At 35.1% G+C, this 16,959-nt stretch overlaps 1 protein-coding gene across 1 annotated transcript; it reads right to left on the reverse strand.

Moving 5' to 3' along the window:
- Positions 1 to 72: 72 nt before the first annotated feature.
- Positions 73 to 16,874, reverse strand: LOC114247965 (synaptic vesicle 2-related protein). The gene is made up of 13 exons (XM_028181062.2): positions 14,740 to 16,874; positions 13,842 to 14,001; positions 13,384 to 13,480; positions 13,099 to 13,223; positions 12,823 to 12,886; positions 12,622 to 12,747; positions 11,850 to 11,921; positions 11,545 to 11,684; positions 10,583 to 10,743; positions 7,943 to 8,051; positions 6,085 to 6,169; positions 5,288 to 5,377; positions 73 to 4,067 (listed from the first exon to the last, which is right to left on the reverse strand). The coding sequence occupies exons 1-13, from the start codon at positions 14,858 to 14,860 to the stop codon at positions 3,930 to 3,932; spliced, it is 1,488 nt and encodes a 495-aa protein (XP_028036863.2). The 5' UTR covers positions 14,861 to 16,874; the 3' UTR covers positions 73 to 3,929.
- Positions 16,875 to 16,959: the final 85 nt, after the last annotated feature.

Consider the following 16,959-nt stretch of genomic DNA (forward strand, 5'->3'; position numbering starts at 1 on the left):
AGACTTTTATTTAATGTAATCATCACAATGCATTTTATATGAAGAAAAGGGTTTTATTAAATACTACAGCCATATTTGTTAACATTTTATTTAAAAAAGTATAAATTAAACATCACAAAGGTTAATTAATTGATAAAATATTTGGTGTAATAATCATGATCCGATCACGATAATATTGTATAAAGCTTAAACAATCATAATAAATATCTCCAAAATCCCTAAGCTACGTGTTTTGTGTCAAGAAGAAACATTGATTATACATTGATATCTTTAATAAAATTACACCTTATCCGACTTTCATTTGTGATATAGATAAATTCATTATTTCCTTAATAAAAATTCTACAGACGTCACAATAATATTAATCAGGGCATTCAATGCATGTCAAAATTTGATTAATTAGAGGATGTTTGAGTGTAATCATTATCTGATAGAAATAATTTGCTTTTATTGTGAAGTCTATTCAGAATTACATTAATTACTTAAGGCGAATATAGAAATAATATTTAATATAAGTAAAGCTGGACAGGAATTGTTTAAAACTATTACCTCACCGTTCTCGTCGAACCCGTCGCTTGCGACGAAGGGCTCGACGAGCGAACTAACCCATAGACACAGCCCACTGAGTTTCTCGCCGGATCTTCTCAGTGGGTCGCGTTTCCGATCCGGTGGTAGATTCTGCGAAGCACTGCTCTTGCTAGGGTCAGTGTTAGCAACTCTCCGGTTGAGCCCCGCGAGCTCACCTACAAACGTTAGGGCGAAGCTGAAATAGCCTCTCAAGGCTATCAGCATAGGTAGGGAAAAAAAAAAAAAGGACGGATACATTATAGGTACAAGGACGGATGTTTTGAGTATTTTAGAACTTTGTTCCTTATGAACTACCTACATGAAAAAAACTGAATCGTTTAGACTTAGGAGTTCCATTTAAGTACACAGACGGTAGTTACATAACATACTTGAAATTAATCACAAAAAATAACATACAAAATACAACAAACCAGGTACGAAAGCGCACAATACACCGGTTTAATTTTACAATTTTATTGGATCAATCAGCGTGTTCTTACACGCTGATATAATTGAGAGATAATGAGAATATATTTATTTTAAATATATGTCGCATGTTGCATCATTTTTGTACCTAAAGCGAACAAGACGGGATCACAGATTATATGTCTAAATCAGAACACGGCATTAAAAAGAAAAATATTGCACTTATTATCCAGACTTTCTCGGTTTCATTTACCGTCGGTTATCAAAAATTCATCTTTAGGTTAACATGATCTTAAATTATATTAAGTATTGCTTTTATTTTTTTCGTACGCAGACGAGCTTACGACTTACTTTTTTTTTATTGCTTAGATGGGTGGACGAGCTCACAGCCCACCTGGTGTTAAGTGGTTACTGGAGCCCATAGACATCTACGACGTAAATGCGCCACCCACCTTGAGATATCAGTTCTAAGGTCTCAAGTATAGTTACAACGGCAGCCCCACCCTTCAAACCGAAACGCATTACTGCTTCATGGCAGAAATAGGCGGGGTGGTGGTACCTACCCGCGCGGACTCACAAGTGGTCCTACCACCAGTAAACTATCTAATGGAAAGTAAACATCGCCGCCCATGGAGCCAGCAATGCCAACAAAAGTGTAATTCTCTTTCGACTGACCTTAAAGTTATTTATACAAAAGCCTACAGCGAATTTACCAATAAAACAAGCGCGTTTACAGAGTTCACTATTTCCTAGCGAATGTCAGTCAGTTATTAATTTGAGTTTGATTTTCGTACGAAATGAAGATTACTGATTTTATCAAAATGTACCTAAGGTCGAGACGACAAAAATAAATTTGTTCCATGACAGCAAAAATGAGATCTTAAACATATAAGACTTAAGTGATTATTATGAACACACAGCGAAGGAAAGTTAATTATGATATAATATATAAAATTAAGAATTAAGGTATTATTTCATATAGAGAAGTTTTTGATTCTCATTCTGTAAGAGAAAAGGATTTCTTGGAAAAAGAAGTTTTTTTTTTTTAAATAATTTTGATTTAAACTCGAAAGTAAGAAAAGTCAGTCTTAATTAAATCTATGACCTACCTACCTACCAGCGAATCAGTAGGGAAAATAAAAATAGTACAATAATTGCTGAGGATTACAAATTACGCGATCTTGTAAATAACTCTCAAAAACATGAGGCACGTTATTGAACCTAAGACATTGCACGGTACAGTTTAGAAAGAGCGTTTCTCCTGGTTTATTGTATTGTTAAAAGTATGCACATCTTAATACATTTATAAAAAAAAAAAAAAACGAAAGTTAAAGCTTAAATTAAGTACGTACTTGTAATAAAAATGTATATTTTTACGAACGAAGTTACGACAGTCGATTTCACAAAGTAGTTTTGGTATAACATAAATTTTACAATTAAAATCGACGGTACCAACTGTTGCCCCGTAGAAGTTCAGTAAAAAAATATAATATTTTACATAAATATATCTTACGAAACACAAGCAAAAACAGTTTAATGTTTTAACTACGGAACGAATGTTACGTATTATTATTTTTATCTTAAGTTAGTTCGCAGTCTTTCAGAGTTAAAATAAAAACCTAAGAATGAAATGCAATATTGGTGAGTTTAAAATATTACTTTCTTAACTCTTAATTTTAAATGATTTGCTCTGAACTTAATATTATTTGAGTTAATATAGTAAACATAATACTTTAAGATTTTTTTAAGTAAGTACAATTTTTATTCAATATCATTTCAAGGCACTGCATAATGTTTTTTTTAAATCTAGCTTTTATACTTTCAAAGTTACGTTTATGTAAGTATCCTATAAATTCCTGTATTCGAACCAACCCTAGTTTTTTTTCCAATGATTTAGCCGACATCGATTTAAGGGTACACAGTTACCAAAAAAGTAAATTTCATTTTATTGGAACACCGCATATATCGAATGTACATTTGAAAGAGAGTATTATTCAATCAGTCACTTAGTAGTTTAATTAAAGAACTTATAAATTTACTTTCGGCATATGCATAGTGATAAATATGTTTTAAAACCATTCACGTTCATTCATCTGAGTATGGATGCTGGAATCATGTATCGAGACTAAAATAAGTACATATTCGGGATTTACTTATTTTTGATATCACTTTGGTATCACTGGTACTGGCAGTCAGGGTTGCTAGACCGAAAATTTCGTTAAATAAGCCAAAGGACAAAACACTGAAGAACCGTTGAAAAAACGTTATACATAAAAATGTTATACATTGAATTAATATAAATCTTTAGCTGTCAGTGATTATTGTCCAATTTCGATCATTGAGCGAACATTCATGTTTGTATAACACTCATTACCTTCACATTAATATTGAATATTATTAAAACCATTCTTGAGATTCGAATGTCGAATATTTATTAAATCGATATTAAAAAAAAAAAAACATGTTTACCAATTGTTAGGTAAAGGTAGCATGTGAGAACATTCCTTTCAAAATGACATCGTGAGATATATATTAGCCGTTGGACTAAGTATTCGGTAAGTATTTATAGTGCGTTGCATTATAATGTTCTTATGGTGCAGCCCTACTTAATTATTTTTATTTTACTTCATGATTATTTTTGTTATTCGCTCAATTATTTTTCCAACAATGTTAATTGAACGGATTTAGTTCTCGACATCACTAGATTTTTTTTTCCTATTGAAAATTTCAAATTGAACTTTATCTTATCACCCACTTTATGTGATGACCGTGTAACAAACAGTATGAAGGTAAAACATTTGTATATTTTTTTAAATTAAAGTAGAAATTTAACGCCCTATGGAAACTTTAAGAATAATTTAGGCATATGTTTTTTTTTAAACATGCTTCGCATTTCAGGCTCCGATGTCGATAATGTACAGACCTAGGGAGATTTTTTAAGTTGCTGTCGTCACTGTGTCTCGCATCTCTCTCCCTTTCGTCTCGATGGGTAGAGCGAGACAGGCAAAGGCAGCTAAGACCGCCGCCAATGCGTACACCCCGGTCGCTATAGCCACCGAGTTCTTTAGTAACACCTGTATTCAAATATGGCAGAGCATTAGAATGAGGATGTAGAAATAGACTGAGGGTAGTTGGATAAAAAAAAAATTCGGCTTTTATAGGTGTGGTCCAGGATATTTTTTATCTTTCTAGATGGGTAGACAAGTTCACTGGTGTCCGTGAACATTTGAACGTAAATATTGCGTATCATTTTGAGTCATGAGGTCGAAATTTCAATTATTTTAGGTAGAGATTATTTCGTAAGCAACGATTTGGTTTTTCCGCTGGCTTTGCTGAAGTCCATTAGCGATGGTAACCACTCACCACGAGGGTAGTGTGTACTACTTAATAAAAAATTATAAAAAATACTGTCCTAATCTTGAAGCTAAAACGTATTAATTAGTGCACCGCTAACAACACGTAATGAACCACAAGTAAATAGCACGTACTTTATCTATGGACTAGCATATAAATGTGACGTATCCGAATTCCTCTATGAAATCAGCATTTCACATTCAACGCACTTAAAATGTATAGAGATATATATTTATATAAAGACGAAAAACATATCGAGGGGTGAATAGCTATTTGGTTTAAGCGACATTTTTGAAACTTTACAGGAGAGTCATTTAAAGTTTAAAATTTGCAAAACATCATGAACAATGAAACTTCCTTGGCTATTTGAATGGAGTAACCGTAATTGAAGTTCGATTAAAAACATCGAATTGTTGATGCTAGTGCCAAATAAAATGGACCTTTAATTATAAGGATAAATAAATATTACTTATTCAGCGAAATCATTCGCATAAAGCCATTCAACCGCTCAATATTATAATCTCGAATTGGGAATACCATATGTTTTAGCAATGGTACTCATTCTGAATGGGATACGAACTTTGACCCTATAGTGCCGCAGTTAAGACTATTAACTACAACATGGCGGCACCATGCAACGATGCTGCAATCTTTATGGTGGACCACAGAAATCCGAATATCCGAGTCTCTATCCCTGAGAAACTATTTCAAGGGTCGTATCAGTTAAGCGATAGACTTATTCATTTATCGCTCATCTTCATATTGTTATGATCATATTATTATAATCTCAAAACGAATCGGTTGGGCGTTAATTGAACGAAAAAAAAAAAACATTTTGTAATTCGAATTTTTAAGTGCATTTAAAGTATTGGAATAACTAAAAAGTATCAATACGTCAAACAAAGAAATACAGTTTTTTTTTAAATAATGAATTGTTTACCTGTGCCACGTAGGGCGTGATCATGGCTCCCAGTCGAGCGACCCCGCTACACGCGCCCACCGCTGTCGCTCTCAGCGCTGTGGGATACACCTGAACCAAAAATTACATAATGTTGCGCGCTGGTAAAGTACAACTAAAAACTGTATTCAACACTTAGAACACTTCACAAACACTTTAAAACTCTCAATTCGCTTCTTCCGCTTCGCTTCAGGTGATCCGTTCGCTGTTTCGCTTCGAGTAGTTCCGATTACTGACTGACTTTCCTAACGTTAACCCTAGCAAGAGCCGTGCTTCGCAGAATCTACCACCGGATCGGAAACGCGACCCACTGAGAAGATCCGGCGAGAAAATCAGTGGGCTGTGTCTGAGGGTTAATTTACTCGTCTAGCCCTTCGTCGCAAGCGACGGGTTCGACTAGAACGGTGACTGGTGCTTGATGTACCTAAAAGCACCGTTAGTGGATCGGGAGGATCCGAAATGACGTGTGTATGGGGCGACGTCGACTGCTTTCCATTCTGTCCGCAGCCTCAAATAGCCTCTCAATCAGCTTAGGTAGGAAAAAAAAAGAAACGAAGCACTGCTCTTGCTAGGGTTAGCGTTAGCAAAGTCGTCAGCCCCGTGAGCACTTGTTAGGGCTGCGCTGACATAGCCTATAATGATTATAGTGTGATGTACATTTACTTGTAGCGAAATATTACACCGTTTAATTGTTTTCATCGATTTCCAGAAAGTCAAATTTAAGAAACAAGTTCTTAGTAGGTAACAAGATAGAAATATACTTGTAATGTATTAAATACCTCTGGCGTGTAAACGTAGGCCGCTTGGAAGAGTCCAGCTATAATACCCCGAGCCAGGAACAAAATGCAAGTGAGGAATGTTCGACTGTGAAGTACACGGTAATTCAACAAATTATTAAAAAAAAAAAGCTATACATTTTTTATACAGCTATTCTGGTTTGATTTAGTACGAATGTCTACGACCACGTTGTACGTCACTAGTTAATAAAACGTGACGCACTTGGACGACAAGGTTGTCAAAAAAATATTACAATAATGTAATTCTTGCTGTGTTCAGTAGGGTTGTGTGTTTCATTTTGATTATTATATTTTACTAGCAGCCTGCCTTCGCTTCGCTTCGGGAACTATAATTTATTATTGATTATATTGAAATTTCTTTTAGGTATACTCGTACATTTGTTTTAAACGATATTTAGTTTTTTTTAAATCCCCTTTTAAGATATTTGCAGCAATTGCAGCACGCATTCTGTCAATGTTATGTCAAACGTCAAAAGGTTACTTTAGAAAATCATTACAAAATATAATATGGTGGTTATTTATTCTTTAATTTTCTAATTTTGCACGCAATTTGCTAAATTTTTTTCTTTTTTAAGAACCTTCTCCTGACAATAACAAATGCAACAAAAAAAGACTGACTTAATTTGTTGCCGGCGTTCTGAAGTTATGCGCGTACATACATTTGACAGATTGATTTTTATTATATAAATCTATTCTATTATATAAATCTACAATGGTTTGGATGATTACGAATGGTTACGGATGTTCCGTTATAACTACTGAACCATGCACCCGATTGACTTGAAACTTGGTATCCATGTAGAAAATACATGTACTTAATGGATAGGCTAATATTTATATGAGTGTTTGACTCCCTACACCAGCTGCGGGGGCGTTAATGAAGGGAATCTTTGTGGGGGTGAGAAATAATAATGTTAATTTTAAATGCCCAGCAAAGCGGACGGAACAACTAGTATTACATAAGATGAGAACAGCTTCTTTTTATTTTTTTCCTTATGATTGTTATATTCTTGCCTCACTATGTGAAGTCGACACGGCGTGTCTTCTTTTACCATTCAGGCCTGTCATACGTTATCTCTGTAATTTCACCGTTATCTCACATTTCCTCTTTCACATAGCCTATCCAAGTCGTTTTAGAACGCCCTCTCCCCTCTTAAGACAACAGTATTGAAATTTATTGTATAGTACAGCGGTCGGGGAACCGGGGTAAAATGAACTTTTGGGGGGTAAAAATGAAACTTTTGTGAGTAAAAAGTATATATTGAAGTGAAACTTCTTTAGAATCGTTAATTTTTTTATTATTGTTTTCTTTTCAAAATTAACATGGGGGCTATAATATGAAAGATACTAAAAAGGAGCGATTTCGTTTTTTTTGTTCTTCACCATGGGGTAATATCAACTTACACAAAAATATTTTGGGGTAATAATTAAAAATGTTCCCCGACCGCTGGTATAGTAGATAATACGGCTTTAGTATTGTTATCTCATTGTTTCATATCATATCATGCTATGAAAATTGATGATGATTCTATTAGGTACTCGGAGCTGCTATAGCAGTGCATTTTAAGAAACTATTTTTAGAACTCACCATCCGTTTCTAGATTGGATACTCATCTACGTCGCGCAATGAGCTTAACTTGGTTACATTCGGTATGATAACTTTCGGTTTGAAGGGTGAGGCAGCCGTCGTAACTATACTTGAGACCTTAGAACTCATATTTCAAGGTGGGTGGCGCATTTACGTTGTAGATGTCTATGGGCTCCAGTAACCACTTAACACTAGGTGGGCTGTGAGTTCGTCCACCCATCTAAGCAATAAAAAAAAGGATTTTAGACTTACTCAGAGTTATAAATCAACACGCAGACGCACAAAGCGAATATTATGAACTGCGTCGCCATTGTTCGTTTGCGACCGAATTTCTCGATAATGAATATTGTCGCGAAAATACCTGTAAGAGTAAATTATTTTTATGTTTATTAAGCTATTTTATCGCGGGCTGTCCGCGCCAGTACTTCACGCACAAGCGGGAACTACGAGGTCTGCTTGGGGGTCCAACCACCACCACAGCATCGACGACTCGAGCGGCGAGGGCCGAACACATACAGCAACACAGAACACACAGAATACAACGGGAAAGATATAGAATCGCACGCGCGACTCGCGGCTGATATTTTTTAATTATACTTTATATACAGTTCACCTTACAATAAAACCTCAAGAACAATAACCTTACTTTTACTGAGCTACCGAACACGGGCTTTGCGGCGACCGAATCAAGAAATTCCGTAACGAAAATAAAACCTAACAACCTCACTACACCTGCTCGCGTTCAACACATTCACACGTTGCGCTTGTGTAGTTTTTGTGAAAAGTCTGCCCATCTCTCTCTCGCGCGGTCTAGCTTATGAGTGTTAATGTTTATAGATATAGCGTGGTCTTATTTTATTATTGTTAAAATATTGAATTATTATTGTCTAATTATAATTGCATAAGTTGATAAAAAATGCTACGCAATAGCTTTACCGCGGCAGTCCCCGAGTGCCACACGTGTTTTTGACGTGACAACGTCTTATTATTCGATGGAGCCGGCTGCACGCACGAAAAAACATGACTTATGCGGCATTACCTCGCTCTGAGGCGTTCCATTTAAGGCTTGAAATGTAAGCGAGAGCGCGATGCATTCGCCTGGACAGCTGCTATACAATAATACATTTACATGTTTTCGTCAAGTATGAAGTTCAGTGAAAAGTGAATGTGGTGTCAATTCTTTATAGCAACAATAATTGGGATAATTGAAAAATGAAACCATTCCATCAGTATTTTCTTATAAAGCTGTAACGTTCAACTATCGTCGGTAAGCCGCCTTTACAGACAACCGATTTTTTTTTTAGTTTGCTGGTGGTGTGTGAGCCCGTGTGAGCAGGTATTAATGTTGAGCCTATTTCCGTAGCGAATGAGACAGCCGTTTTACTCAACAATTGAGATATCGATTAAATGTCACAGTGCACCGCCTTATTTAAAAGATTTTATTATATCGAGAGGTGAAAGGGTATTTGGTTTAAGCGACATTTATCATTGTAATTAAAGGTGAGTTTTATTTGGTATTAGTATCAACAGTTTGATGTTTTTAATTGAACTTCAATCAAGTTTGAACTCTATTGAAATAGCTGAAGAAGCATTTTTGTTATGATAGTTTTTTTTAAAATTTTACACTTTAAATGGCTCACCTGTAAAGTTGCAAGAAGCGACACTTAAAACTAAATAGCCTTTCACTTGTCGATATTGTGTATTAAGACCACACCGCCAGAGACAGAAACAGATGGAGAAAAACTCGCGCGAGAGAAAGTGATACAGAATGACGATCACGACCCTCAACATTGAGGAATACGACGCAAGGAGAATGTGCCGTCTTGAGAAATAGAATCGTCTCATAAAGCTCATACTAGAGCAATAAAATCAATGTTTTACCAAAATCTACAGTTTTTTGAGTGAATCATCTTCAGAATCTATTGTTAGAATGTAGGGGGTAATAAGATATATTCTGGTAGAATACCTTAATAGAGGATTATTAATCGATATTTTTTATTTATTGCTTAAGAGGGGTGGACACGCTTACGGCCCACCTGGTGTTAAGAGGTTACCGGAGCTCACAAACATCAACGTTAATGCCGCCACCCACCTTGACGAGTGAGTTTTGAGACCAGACAAGACCTCCTAACACCAGTATTACGCATTTTTTTTTATTTTTTATTGCTTAGATGTGTGGACGAGCTCACAGCCCACCTGGTGTTAAGTGGTTACTGGAGCCCATAGACATCTACAGCGTAAATGCGTCACACACCTTGAGATATAAGTTCTAAGATCTCAGTATAGTTACAACGGCTGCCCCACCCTTCAAACCGAAACGCATTACTGCTTCACGGCAGAAATAGGTGGGGCGGTGGTACCTACCCGTGCGGACTCACAAGAGGTCCTACCACCATTAATTACGCAAATTATAATTTTGCGGGTTTTTGATTTTTATTACACGATGTTATTCTTTCACCGTGGAAGTCAATCGTGAACATTTTGTTAAGTACGTATTTCATTAGAAAAATTGGTACCCGCCTGCGGGATTCGAACACCGGTGCATCGCTAGATACGAATGCACCGGACGTCTTATCCTTCAGGCCACGACGACGACAATCAAATTACTTTTATTTTACTTTTTGAGTAATAGGGTGGGCACTCGTGAAGTCACGATTTCATTTTTTTTTTTATTGGCCTTGTAGGCTGACGACCATACGGCCCACCTGATGATGAGTGGGTACCGTCGCCCATGGACTTCAGCAATCCCAGGGGCAGAGTCTAGCCGCTGCGTCTCGCTTAATACTCTCTACAAGCCTCGTTTGAAGAAGGGCATGTCAAAGCGCTCGGGAAACACTGTGGAGGGGAGCTCATTTCATAGCCGGATGGTACGTGGCAAAAAAGATCATTTACCCGGAAACTCTGCTAGTGTAGTCCACAATAGGTCCATGTAATCCGTCGTCTGAAGCGGCCTGCAGTCTGCGGCACACGCTTCCTCCAGTCCACCAGGATTCGATTCGAACAACTCTGTCGCCATCAGGACTAAGCCGTAGTAACAGAAGGCACAGGACATCCTAAAACGAAAAAATATATATATTTTTAGTTTACTACTACGATTACTACCTCTACTAACGGTAGGCATTTCGGCTTCACTATTGTAGTGGTACATTATACAACAGGATTGAATCTTCGTCATTCGATGGTTCAGGGTGAGTGACGGCGTTGAATTTGTTGTCGATAGGCTTCTAAAGACTTATCTGTGGCATTTTTTTATTACTTAGTTGCGTGGACGAGTGGTGGACTCACCTGGTGTTAAGTGGTTACTGGAGCCCATATACTACTGTCTACAACGTAAATGCATTACCCATCTTGAGATATAAATTCGAAGGTCTCAGTATAGTTACAACAGCTGCCCCACCCTTCAAACCGAAACGCATTACTGCTTCACAAAATAGGCAGGGTGGTGGTACCTATCCATGCGGACTCACAAGACGTCTTATCACCACCAACCACCCACCCCGCCACCTTATGCGCGCTTCCTTCGTTCGCGTTTTGACTATTCGCAGATTAAAAAAATGCGACCCAATTCCTACACTCGCGGCTAAAGATTTCGTTATTCGCGGATCTAATTGGTATATCGGTACATGCGCAGTGATAAAAAGGGTTCCAATATGAAGGCATGCGCCCAAATATCCTTTGTAAACTCGCTTTTCCATATTCGCGGCATATTAAGGTCCTACAAAAGGTCCTACCACCAGTAAAAAATGAAGAGAATGAATGGATTCGTTCAAGAGTGTAGTGTAACAAGATATGTTTTTTTCATATAATTTTAATTGAATCCTTATCTATTTTCTATAGGAGTAGACATTTTATACCATATAAACCACAGCAGTAGGCTTGTGTTCCTCAGATGCGGTATGAGCAAGTGCTTCAATCTTCCTCGTTGACCTATGCCCACAGAATCATCGCACACCAAACGCCCCAGTAACATAGGTCGACCGTTGTCTTGTGCAATCTGAGAAAAAAAACCAACATTTCACTATACTTGACTTACAAACGTTTTTACTGAACACGAAAGCTGGCTAGAGTAAACTTTTAAATTAAAATTAAAGTTGTTTTTTTTTATGTAAGCTGAACACAATGTTTATATTAAACTTACAAAGATCCCATAAAGACTTACTTGTTCAAGAGTAGCAAGTGCTTTATCAGCTTCCCCGCTAGCCACATGAAATCGAGCCGACTCTGGCAGCCACTGCAAGCCAAATATCAAAGCCATTTAATGAAAGAGCATAACTAAAATTACCATTTTAGAATCTACAGATAATTTCTAAAAGACGACATTTTCTGATTACAGTAAGTTGTGATCTAAAATAGCATAGCATAGCAATAATGTTATAAACTCGTTCAGAAATCACTCTAGGTTTGAAACAGTTTAAATGTAGTAAATTTTTTTCTTTCTTAAGAACCTTCTCCCGACTATCACAAACGCAACAATAAAAAAAATACTCAATAATTAGTTGCCGGCGTTCTGAAGTTATGCGCGTACATACATTTGACAGATTAATTTTTATATATAAGAGGGGAACAGCTTCTTTTTCTTTTTAATACGCTTTTATTAGCTTCAGACGTATGTATGTTTGTAACGGAATCTTTGAACATGCATACATACAACGTAAATGCGCCACCCACCTTGAGATATAAATTCTAAGGTCTCCGTATAGTTACACATGTTTCCATTACGGACTAGTCAATAGTCTAAGAGGTCGGTCTTAGTCACAAAAGACAGTAAAAACAATAGAAACAAGCTGCTAAATGAATACCTGGATTTTCTGTTGACAGCAAACTGATTCTAGTTCTTTTTGTTATTCCTGTGGTGGACTCAAAGGTCAATCAATCACCATTTTCACTATATCTTTGGGACACAGTATTTTATTGTTTAAGCAAAAACTTACAGGGCATATGAGTGCGAACATAAGCAAGGGTATTGTAGAGAGAGCGAGTAGCCAGTGAACGCCGAGAGTCGGCATAACGACTAATGCGAGTGCCACTTCTAAACATGCTCCTAATGCCCAGAAACACTGAAAATAAATCGTATTTTGTACTTGGTTTTCAATGAAAACATATCTAGTTTTAATATGCAACAGCATACTTACATCCAACAATACTACACATTTGGCTCTTTGTTTGGTTGGCAAAAATTCAGCATACAACGTGACACTGAAAGAATTTGAATTTATTACACTTTATGATCAACAAATGGTAATCATCGATTCGTATTTTTTTCTTGTTATTGGACAGATGGGTGAACGAGTTCAGAGCCCACCTGGTGCTAAGTGGTTACCAAAATCCATAGACTTCGCAACATGAATGTTGTTACCCACTTATTACTATTTTTATATTATGAATATAATTTTATTCTATAAACTCACGACTGGGGCACACATCCAATAGCAAAACCAACTAAGCCTCTTAAAAAGAGTAACCAAAGAAAATTTGGTGCTATTGAGCTAAGCAGGCCATAGTAAAACAGGAGCACGCCGCACATACTAAGTGCCTGCAAAAAAAAAAAAAAACAATAATTACTACTGTCATAACAAAGTTTCAAAAAGAAGTAACAACAAAATCATTATATAATAAATAAATAAATTGAATTTTTATTTTGTTCTACCGTACAAAGTTTTTTTTTACCATGTTATGTTATTATATTTACTTACAGTTTTTCTGCCATATCTATCACTAATGTTTCCCCAGAATGTTGAGCTTAGCATCATACCCATGAAAACAACTGTGGTAGTGAGAGCTTGTTGGTATCTGAAAAATAATAAATTTTTGCCTGAGTCTTTATTGATATATATATGATATGAGAAATTATTTAAGAGTATAACATTAATTGAACATATATCCTTTGCATTCTTTAGATACTGGTTGTTGGAGCATATTTAATAGGGTCAAACTTAGGTATGGCTTTCATAATTTTTTTAATTTTCAGACCTCACCGAACCAAATTTGTATCAAGAGGAATTATTTGGTTTAATATAATATACTATATATTTTCTTTATTTATTGATCTTTATTGTGTAATATATGTAGAAATATAATACAATATGAACTCTTAATATTTAACAGTTTTATTTACATCAGAATCAGAAGGCATACAAGAAAATACACTTACTTGCTTATATTCCATTCGCAGTGTAAAGCTGGTGACAGTATACTTAGAATTGTCATCTCCATTGAGTCTGCCATCCAACAGAGTCCTGTGCATAATGATAGCTTCACTTGGAACCAACCGAAACCTAGAGCATTTACAGCTTGTGTCACTGTGAATGTGTCTGAAACAAATCAACGTTATCAAAATCAAGGATTTAATCAAGATTTAAGAACTTGTTTGAGATTTAAAGGAAATATATGCTAACCACTATCACGACTCCACCAACTGGTGTGCTCATTCACCTAGTAGTATTAATAAAGGAATTCTAAAAGGCTAGAATTAAAGTATTTGTTTTATATTATTTTTCATTAACATATATTTTAAGTGCTACATAATTTAGATTAACTAATTAAATAATAATAAACTTTCAAACACCACAATTTCCATCATTAATTTATCACAAGAATGATGTCCCTGGTTTGAAGTCATTTTTAACCAATTTTTTTTTATTTTTGTGACTAGAAGTTTTTTTTATGTATGTAAACAATGGTACATTGCATTTTCTGTGATGATCTCCTAGGTCTACCTTTTTTTGTTGCTATATTATAGGCCCCATGCTGACACTAGAATGCCAGGGGCACAGTGAAACCATTGCATTCTGCTCAGGATTCATTTGAGGGCATTACGTAGCACTCGGGGGGCACTGTTAGTTAATTCCAGCAAAGTATAGAATGTGGTCAAGCAAATTCTTTAAGTGCAGTGTCCATGAACATAGTTGTTTTTTAGAAGTTTTTAGACACACAGATTGCCTAGAAACTCCTAGAAAACTAGAGTGGAATCATGGGAAATACAAAACCATTATTGTTTTAAGCTTTCGTAAATTTCAACCAAGACTTCCAAGCTAATGGCAGGTGCTTACCGTCAGGAACTACAGTTACTGAGGCCATTTCAATTTCTTGTGGAGGCGGCATCGGTGGCGCTAAAGACCGAACCGCAATTCCACTCTCATCTAAATCCTGATATCCTTTGGCACGACGCATTTTTATGTAGTTTTATAATCGATCAAATGAAACCAACAAATTTTTGACGTGGAATATATTATATCCAATTCCATGTAACGGGAATGTTTGCAGTTATGATGGATAGAACTTTCACATTTCTTTAACATGGGTCGTTGAGATGCCGAGAAGTAATATTATACGAAAAATGATTTATTTAAATTATATGTTTATTGCGTTGAATTATAATTGGCATATCCACATTCAGGTAAACACAGAATACATTATTTCAGTGCTACACAGAAACATACACTTCCCTCAAATAAAGTTTAGTGAACTATTATTTTCTTTTTCTTGTCAGTTTGACTTTGAACTAGTTCATAGATTATACACTTAATTATACACTTAATATATTAGAGATAGATGCGCAACTCTCATTTTTATTTTTGCTTTAGTTAAAGCCCGGTCCAGCAGGCGTCGCTACGGTCGATTATTAGTCTCCCTACCCCCCACCAGGTGGCTTTTTTAGTAATTTTAATATTTTTAATAACTCTCTTTATGAAAAAATCTTATCGTTTAGAATCGCTGGAATTCCCGGTAGTACTTATGAGATATTAAGGAATGTTTGATTGTGTTCAGCATTCTAATCGATAAGATCTTTTCATACAGAGAGAAAACAGTTTTTTAAAATAAAAAGCTGTAATTCTCTGTAAGCTATTTAATTTCCCTATATTACAAACAATTTTCGGTTAAAAGATTGTATGAACGTACAATTGTATAAAACTTCGAATAACAATAACTCCTCTAGATTAATCCTACTAGCGTACTTATTAACATTAAATCGAAAGTTATCTAAAAGTTAATTAAGTCTAGATAATCAAATCATTCAATGTCAATTAAGTCATTTGTGCGAAATATAAACATGTCAGCTTTCCATTATAAACATAGTAGACAATTTGAATTAAATTTAATAAATTTGTTTCTTAATGATAGCAGTTCTTGCTTAAAGTTGATCGTGACAGATCATGACCTTGTATGAAAATATTACATCTATAAATACTACCTATGCTTCGTCATACAATAATTGTCATTTAAACTAGCATTGTAGAGATAATACACACACTAAAGTGAATACTAAATTATTCTTAGCATTCTTATAAACATTTAGAAATTTAAGAAACGATTAACCCACAATCATGTTCATAACATGTGACATTTTGTTCTGCACAAACGTTTTGTTACATGATTTGAAAAACAAAAAAAAAACAAAAAATGTTTAAAAAATGTAATGATGATTTAAAGTACTCTTAAATATTGATAGTTTGTACTTAATGACACTTATAGTAATCTTAGACATGATTACAATAGTTATACTTTTATTCTTTAACTAAATTATTTCTATTCTGACGTTTCTGATGCTTTAGCTTTGGTAATACTAGATGAAACAAACAGCAGATTGAAAGAAAATCATCTTAAAGTTAATTACATTCATTACAAACCATTAGTTTGCATTTTGTTACAAAAGAAACTGATGTTCGTTACATGCAAATGAATTATAAACATACACATGCAAACATAAAATGTAAATTTATCTTTGAATCCAAATTAAATGTACATTAATATTACATCTAAATAATAGAAAGGGTCTCGAAAATTTTTATTGCACTCAACAGCAGACGAGCACACAACCCGGCTCATGATAAGTGGTCACCAGTGCTTATAAACTTCAGCAGTGCCATAGGGGTTGCTGTCTATCACTTAAGTTTTAATAAATTATTAATATACTCAGTCACAAGCATATTGATTTCACATAATGAAAATGTAAGAAACATAATCATGTTTGGGCATTTTCATTTATATCTGCTCATACAGAAAACACAAGTTAGCAAATATATTCCACAGTTAATCTAAATAATTGCAAATAATGCTTTTGAAGATCGTTGACTTTTGATCATTAATTAAAATCATCTTCTCGTAGAATTTACAAAAGCTCATTTACAAAAATTTATATCAGTATTTTCATATATTACTAACTTACTAATTACAACTATTCAAACGTAATAATACTATTACGTTTGAATAGTTGTAATTAGTAAGTTTTTGTTTTAAAATAGGTTGTTTAGTTCTTATAGTTATACAAC

The sequence above is a fragment of the Bombyx mandarina genome, chromosome 12 (genome assembly GCF_030267445.1).
Source record: "Bombyx mandarina strain Sakado chromosome 12, ASM3026744v2".
NCBI classification, from domain to species: Eukaryota; Metazoa; Arthropoda; class Insecta; order Lepidoptera; family Bombycidae; genus Bombyx; species Bombyx mandarina.